At 49.3% G+C, this 7,673-nt stretch overlaps 1 protein-coding gene across 2 annotated transcripts; it reads right to left on the reverse strand.

The window, feature by feature from the left end:
- Nucleotides 1–566: 566 nt before the first annotated feature.
- On the reverse strand, nt 567–6,934 carry ZNF281 (zinc finger protein 281). Of its 2 annotated transcripts, none has more exons than XM_066238755.1 (2): nt 3,682–6,934; nt 567–3,553 (listed from the first exon to the last, which is right to left on the reverse strand). In XM_066238755.1, exon 2 carries the CDS (start codon nt 3,537–3,539, stop codon nt 909–911), a length of 2,631 nt encoding a protein of 876 aa, XP_066094852.1. In that variant the 5' UTR covers nt 3,540–3,553; nt 3,682–6,934; the 3' UTR covers nt 567–908. The 2 variants fall into 2 exon arrangements, with proteins under 2 accessions (XP_066094852.1, XP_066094845.1); XM_066238748.1 differs by having other exon boundaries at nt 567–3,557.
- Nucleotides 6,935–7,673: the final 739 nt, after the last annotated feature.

Here is a 7,673-nt window from a genome sequence, read left to right on the forward strand (position 1 = left end):
TATGTAATTCCAACTTGGGTTCTAATACTGGAACCTACCACTTGGGCTTCAACACTGCTAGAGACGTCACCTGACTTAGTGGAATCACAGCCTTGTGACAGATGGGGTAAAAGACAGAGGGTGCTTTTTTCATTTTCTATTTTTTTTTCCTTCTTTTATTAAAGCTATCATTCCAGGCTTTGATCAAAGATCCAAGGTTTGTTCTACAAGAAGCTGGAATAAATGTGGTTTGGAAGTTCAGAGTACATTTAAAAGCTGCAACAAAATATATAGGTAGCCAACATCTCAGAATTTTGGATCAGCCCAGATGGTGACAGCAATTTGAAATGTTTTCTCGATCCCTTAACTCAAAAGAGGAAACCTACATCATATTAGCCCAGAGAGAGCAATTTGAAATGTTTTTTTTCGACCCCTCACTTAAATGATGAAACATATATCATTACTATCTGTGAATCGGATATCCGTTCGGATGACAACATACAGAATCCCCCTGCGTTATTTCACTTTCCTGAGAGTAAAGCAATGAGAATAACCTTAATCCTAACAACAAAGTTTTTGTGGGGGTTTTTTGTTTTTTTTTTTTGTAGGATTTTTTTTTTATTTTTATTTTTTTGCATTTAAAACTTTGGGCTATTCCCTGACAATCTATAACATGTAAATTTGATTGCTAAACATTGTCATTTTTGAATGTCAAACTATTTTTAATCTATTGATTTTGATTAAAAATCATAATAGAAACCAGAGCTAAAATCACCACTAACAAAATAAACTAAATATGAAAAGTTGCATTGAAAGGGCATTACATTATTCTTAATAGGATCATGTACAAACATTCCAATGGCAGTGTTCTTAAAATAAAACAAAGTTACATTAGCAGACCGCCAGCCTGGTCACTCATGTGTAGGACCTTACCTGTAACTCTGGCTGGTGGGAGTCTTTACTCGTGTACTACTACATGGCTCACTGACATCAGACATCATATTTGTGTACCCTGAGAAATCTGACACGGAAGTCCTGACCCTATGGTCCACTTCTCCGTTAGAGTTACTGACGAAGGTCATTGGCACCCTGCTGCCCGACTTGAACTGAGAACCGAACGCTTGTGCAAAGTTCTCAATCTGGTACGTTGTTCTAGGCTCTATGTCTTTCTGAGGATCTATCTGGCTAGCTAACTCCTGAGATGGCATCTGAAAGCTGGTTGAGGACTCTAAGTTTTTCTGTTGTTCCTTCTGGCTAGTCAGTTTCTGAGATGAGGACTGGAAGGCCGAGGAAGTCTCTAAATTCTTCTGAGAGTCTATCAGGTCGTCCAGCTCCTGGGAAGGTGTCAACTGCTGATGGGTCGCATCCAGGGCGGACAGGTACAGGCCCGGCTGAGATCCGAACAACATCCCAAAAGGAGGCTTTGGCAATGAAGACGGCAACACTGAGGTAACAGACTGGCCGAAACCACACTCCAAGGGGGATGTAGTGTATACCTGTTTCTCTGGGAAGAGAGTGTGGTTGTGTAGAGGTGAAGACAAACTCACAAACTGGAAACCGTGTCCAAGGGTAAAACCTGCATTTGTGGACTTCTCAAAAGCCTGCTGGAGGTATTTGGAGTACTCTTGCAACATGCTGGCCTTGTCGCTGGCAGGGGTTTGGGTGCCGGGGCTCAAATTCTCCTCCTGAACCAGCTCCGAGTGTTCTCCTGAGGTGTGTAAATCCACTCGTGGCTCAGGGATGGTGAAGGGGTCCTCCTTCTGGCTCTCCGACTTGTTGGAGTACTGATCCAATATACTCTGCAACACCTCATCAGGAATGCCAGACTTGTCATGACAAGACTTAATCTCTGTACTGAGCGCCGAGGAGTCCATGAGCGACAGCGGGGACTCGCTGTCCAGAACACTGACCCCTGCAGACTGAATGACAGACTGCTGGGAGACCATGTGTCCTACGTTGATGGAGAAGGCACTGTTGCTGGTGGCAGTGGGTAAGTATCTTCTTTTCTTTGAGAACTGCATGGCGTCATCGTAGTTGCTATTCAGCTGGCCTTGTTTGCCACCTGCACTCTGGAGAAGGCTGATGGCCTCCGCGCTGGCACTGGGGGCGATGCCAAGAGAGCCCCCCGGCTTCCCAGACAAAGACTTCTGTCCAACCATGTCTGGTAAGGGCGACACAAAGTTCAGGTAGTTTTTGTCGGGGTTCTTCCTGCTTCCTTTCTTAAAGATCAGTTTTGGCACCCTTTTCTGGAGTTCGTCAAGACCGCTGCCAAGGATGCCCCCACCGGCAGACAGGGCGGGCATCTCCACCGAGTAGCTCTGCATGCTGATGCTGTTGGGAAGCTGCGACTCGCCCGCTTTGCCGGCCTTGCCATGCTCCTTGCTCTCAACGGCCGCGCTGCCGCTTTTCGCCTTAGCTTTCCTCCTCGAAGAGCTGCTGTGTCCCTGAGACAGCACAGCCAGGTTCCCCAGGTTGCTGTGGTTGGCAGACCCGGGCTCCACACTCGGGGCTCCCCCCTTGGCGAGGGCTTCTCCGCACGTGCGCCTGTGTTTCAGCAGCCGGTCAGTCCGGGAGAAATACTGCTGGCAAGTGTCACACTTATATGGCTTTTCTCCGCTGTGCGTCCTCTTGTGCCGCTCCATGTGGTACTTCTGGATGAACTTCATGCTGCACTGATCACAGCCAAATGGCTTCTCCCGGCTGTGGATCTTCTCGTGCCGCTGCAAGAGGTACTTCTGGATGAAGCCCATGCTGCACTGGCTGCACTGGAAGGGCCGCTCGCCGGTGTGGATGAGGACGTGCCGGCGCAGGTGGTAGGAGCTCCGGAAGGCCGCGCTGCAGTGGTCGCAGATGTGAGGTTTCTGGCTCGGGGACAGGACCGCGCCTTCCCCGTCCCCGGCCCCAACCGAAGAAGAAGAAGACGGCTTGGAGGATGCGCTGGGCTTCCTCTTGGCTTTGATTCCCTGAGATTCTGGCTTTGGCCTCTTCACCTTCTTGACGTGCGCGTCCTGCTTTGGCTCCTCGCCGCCGCCGAGCAGGGCGTCGCGGGGGTGCGGGGCCGGTGGCGGCGGCGGCTGCTGGTGCAGGACACTCAGGTCCTGGATGACGCCGTGGCCGCCCCCCTCACCGCCGCCCAGGCCGGCCGTCCGGTCCTCAGCGCCCGCGAACAGCCCCCCGTAGTGGTGGTGCGGGGGCTGCTCGTCCGGGTCGGCCGGCTTCTCCTGCTTGATGCTCACCAGCGGCTGCAGGAAGCCCCAGGGGGTCCGCGGCGCCGGGAAGGCCGCGCTCGAGCCCGCCGGCTCCTTCTTGAAAGTCATGTCCGGGGCCGGCGGCGGGGGCGGGGGCGGCGGCTCGGCCGGGGCCGCGGGGGGGGCGAGCACGCACTGCGGGGGAGGGGCGGCCGGGCCGGCCGGCCGTGCGAAGCTGGCCACCGGGGGCAGCCGGTGGTTGAACATGACCAGGCCCTGCGGGAAGCTAGGCTCCATCTCCGCCCGCCGGGAGCCGCCGCCGCCGCCGCCGCCGCCGGAGCCGCCGCTCAGGAACCCGCCGCCGACTCGCATGCCCCGGAGGAGGCCTGGCTGCGGAGGGAGGAGGGACGGAGAGGCGGTGGGGCCGGGCCGCGCGACCCCGCGCCCGCCGCCCCCGCCCGCCCGCGCTGGCGGCCCCGCCCGCCCGTGCCGCGCCGCCCCCGCCCGCACTTACGGTCCCGCCGCCGCCGCGCCGCCGCCGCCGCCTCCGGTTAATAAAAATAACGCCGTCCTCTCCACAATGGAATTAAAAGCCTCCCCCGCACTGCGCAGGCGCGCCGCGGGGTCTGCTGGGAGCGGCCGGCCCGGCCCGAGGGGAGCGCTGCGCGGGCACTGCGCACGCGCCGCGGCTTCCGCCCGGCCCGCCTGTCAATCACCGGTGCCGTTGGGCGCAGGGGTGGCCCCCCGGGCTGGAGGGGGCGGGACCTATGCGGGGACGGGGAGGGACCCTCCAAAGAGAGACCTCCGCGGCGGGCTGGCCTGATTGGTGGACAGCGGTGAAGGACAGGACGTGGTGAGGGCCTGTGCGTAAAGGAGCTCTGGATGAGGACCCCGCCACCACCCTGTCCTGGGGCGGGAAGTCCCGCCGGAGCCGGCTGTGGGCTGCTAGGGGGGAAACTGAGGCCTGCGCGCCGGGGCGCGCTCCGCTTTACGGTTTGCAGGCCCGGTGTCGAATCACAGCCCAGACCCCCGACACCCCCCCCAGGTTGTCCCCCGGGGCGCCGGGGACTGCACCCAGCTGCTCAGCAAGGATTCAGCCACATGGCTGGTGGCCTCCCTCCGAGGGTGGGGACACTTTGCAGCGGGCGCAGCTCGCTCTTTGCAGTTACAGCAGGAGCCTCCCTGGAAACCGCAATAGCGGTACTGTTGCAAAAAAAAAAAAAGGCCGGCTGCCAACCTACCTGAAGGCTACAGGAAAAGGAACCGGCGTGACCCAGGTGCGGCAGCCCTGTAAAACACGCCCACGTGCGGACTCATCAGTAGGTTTAAATCCCACGCCTTCTCGATCGGCCTAGTTGGTCCCTCTGCCAGGTTACCTGGCGGCCCCAGGTGACCCGTGAGAAACTGGTCACCCGGCTCTGCTGAGCCTTCAGCCAGGGGCCACACTGTCCTTGCCCAGGAGAGAAGCCTGAGAAACGCGGGCAGCATAGGGACCGTGACAAAGTCACATCCTGAAATCAAAGCTGGAGCGACAGAAGTCAAACAGACAGCAGCACCTCGTCTACACAGGGCACTCACTCTCATGTTAAGCATATAACCATCTAACTCCCCAACATTCCTAACACAGAGTATTGATTTAAAAAAAAAAAAAAAAAAGCCCCTGGAGTTTTGTCTTTTTTTGTAAAAGCTGGAACGTTGACAATAATATATTTACAAAGCCTATTCCCTTTAATGGAATTACAAGTCATGTTGATCACAATATATTCTAGCTACATAACTTCTCATAATTTAATAATAAATGAGTTCCCTGAGAGAGTTCACCATTGAAACCATAGAGATTATTAATGACATCCTTGTGGGCCTCTCTTCGTCTGTTCAAAAACTTTAAAGGACAAGACTATCTCGTGAGCACGTTGAGATGAGAAATATTAGTATCCCTCTTAACTCCACGCCACTACGCAGAAGCATTCTGCCACTTTCCAGGGAGAGGTTTGAATACTGTCAAGCATAGGTGCATGTGGAAAAAGACTGGAAATTCAAAAACTTAAAAGGCAGAAGTAAAATATCAGTCGACACCTGTGAGGAATGAGGCTGTCCCCTTTATTCACAGTGCCAGTGTTTAATGGCACGCCAGGATGCCTATCAGCCAGCCCAACCGTGAAGGGCAGGAGGACACTCCAGTATGAAAAAGCCAACTTGGTTCCTCCGTTATCAAGATAAGAAACCTGTCATTTCTCTCATTCACTCTGTCAGCCTTGAGATCCTCAGAGCAGACTTACTTCTGTGGCGTGCACCCCATAGATCAGGAAGATGGAGAGACCCTGTGGAATACAATGGGGAGGGGGAGCTGTTAACGCTAATCATTTCACTGGGAAGAAACACCTGAAATAAACTTTCCTGGGGACAGACAAAAGAAGACACATTTCATCAAGGTCAATTTATTTTTCTATTTTTCAACATTAGCAGAGGTACCTTGAGCATTTATTTGTAAGATGTGGTGCTAGTCAGTTCCTTAGAAAGATAAAATAAGATACCACCCTTCCCCCTCCCCCGGGGTGGGTACATAGAATGTTAATTAGGAAAATCAGGATCCCATCTTTGAGAGATAGCTGGGTACAGAACAAATTAAACCCAGAAAATGTCATCTAAGTCATCATAGGAATGGCTGTTAAGCATCAATATTTCTAAGCATTGTTTTAGATGACAGCCATTAGAATACTTTTTGTAACTGTCTTTAATGGGGTAACTATTAAAGTATGAAATAGCTAAAAGGATAAACTTGGGGTAATAAGTATGAATAGGTTTCAGATTAACACTTCAAATACCAGTTCAAGCTGAGATGAAACTTCTCGTGATCTGCTATTGTAAAATCGCACGTATTTTTATTGAATCCCATATGTAATAAGTGTTCCCTGAGTCTGCTATTCGTTTTTGGGTTTAGAAAATAATTGGTAAAATGTAAATTAAATCTCACTCTTCTATCTAAGATTTTTTTTTTTTTAATAAATAAAACTGGTGTGGTTTAAACTTGTTAGCAATACTAGGGAGGCAAGACATTTTTCCATGTGTTTTTGCCTTACGGAAGAAATAAAAACCTACCCTGTGCTATTCTTGGTAGGTACTAACACACCAAATATTAAATAGGGGTCCGGACTAAAATCTGGAAGTGGTTCCAATAGTTAAGTAATATGATACTTTCAAAAGGAACACATTGCAGGAATATTTTAGTATTTGTTTTACCTCTGAACCCTCACATCTTACAGATCATGGAAACAACCCTAGAAGAAGACTGAATAAAACAGAAGCGAGTTTTGTCCATGTTAGTTTCTTTTAATAGAATTTTTTAGAAACAATCTTAAGTAATACAGAAAAATCTAGAAATGGTGCTAGGAGTTCTCCTATGTCCCCCATCCGGTTTCCCTGGTTATCAACATTTTACATTGATATGGTACATATGTTACAATTACTCTTATTAGTTTTCAATACTATCTATGTAGTTTCTTTTTTTTATTAAATGAGTTGGGTGTATAATTTTAGAAACTAAAACTATTGTAGTACATATATGCCTTGGTGTTCATGAGAACAATTAATAAAGAGTTTTCAAGCCTGGCCTGTGGTGATGCAGTGGATAAAGCATCGACCTGGAACACTGAGGTTGCCCGTTTGAAATCCTGGGCTTGCCTGGTCAAGACACATGTGACAAGCAATCAATGAACAACTAAAGTGAAGCAACTATGAGTTGATACTTCTCGCACACCCACCCTTTGTAAAACACAATAAATAAAATCTTTTAAAAAAAAAAAACCAAAAACAAGTTTTCAAACAATAAAAACTTTTCATTTGGACCCTGGTGGGTCGCTTAAGTTGGGTAGAGAGTGTCGTCCTGATATGCCAAGGCTGTGGGTTTAATCCCTGATCAGGGCACATACAAGAATCAACCACTGAATGCATAAATAAGTGGAACGACAAACTGATGTCTCTCTCTCTCTCTCCTTCAAATCAATAAATTTTAAAAAATTTCATTTGGGTCATAACCTTTTAAAAATTCAAGTATAGTGAGAGTCTTGTCACTGTGTATGTATGACTTCCCAAAGCTCGGTATCAACACTCTAGTCCCCCTTACATGCAGCCTTCAGGATCTGCATGGAGCCTGGTGAATTCAAGCTGTGTGGATGGTTTTCATTTTATAAGCTACTTGTTTGCTTATCTTCTAGATAATTAAAGGGAAAAGATATTTTATCTCTGATTTATGAAAAAAACTTTAAGTCCTCCTTCCCTTAGTAATGCTATGTCTTTATTTAGTTAGTATTAGTGTATTATATAGATATCAAATTAAGAGAGGTCACTCTCATTTTAATTCTATTTATAACATAGGAGTATTTTGCTTTGTGCAATCATGAGCTCCTGACTGAATACAGTTTCCTGTAAATTAAACAATGAGCACCGTGGTTTCTATCCGTTAAGAAACAGCTGTTTACGTGAAATCCATATATGATGCTTTGAAAA

Source organism: Saccopteryx bilineata, chromosome 1 (assembly GCF_036850765.1).
Source record: "Saccopteryx bilineata isolate mSacBil1 chromosome 1, mSacBil1_pri_phased_curated, whole genome shotgun sequence".
Classification (NCBI taxonomy): domain Eukaryota; kingdom Metazoa; phylum Chordata; class Mammalia; order Chiroptera; family Emballonuridae; genus Saccopteryx; species Saccopteryx bilineata.

Coding starts and splice junctions, on each gene's coding strand:
- ZNF281 (XM_066238755.1), bottom strand. CDS start 3,539: ATGCGAGTCGGCGGCGGGTTCCTGAGCGGCGGCTCCGGCGGCGGCGGC.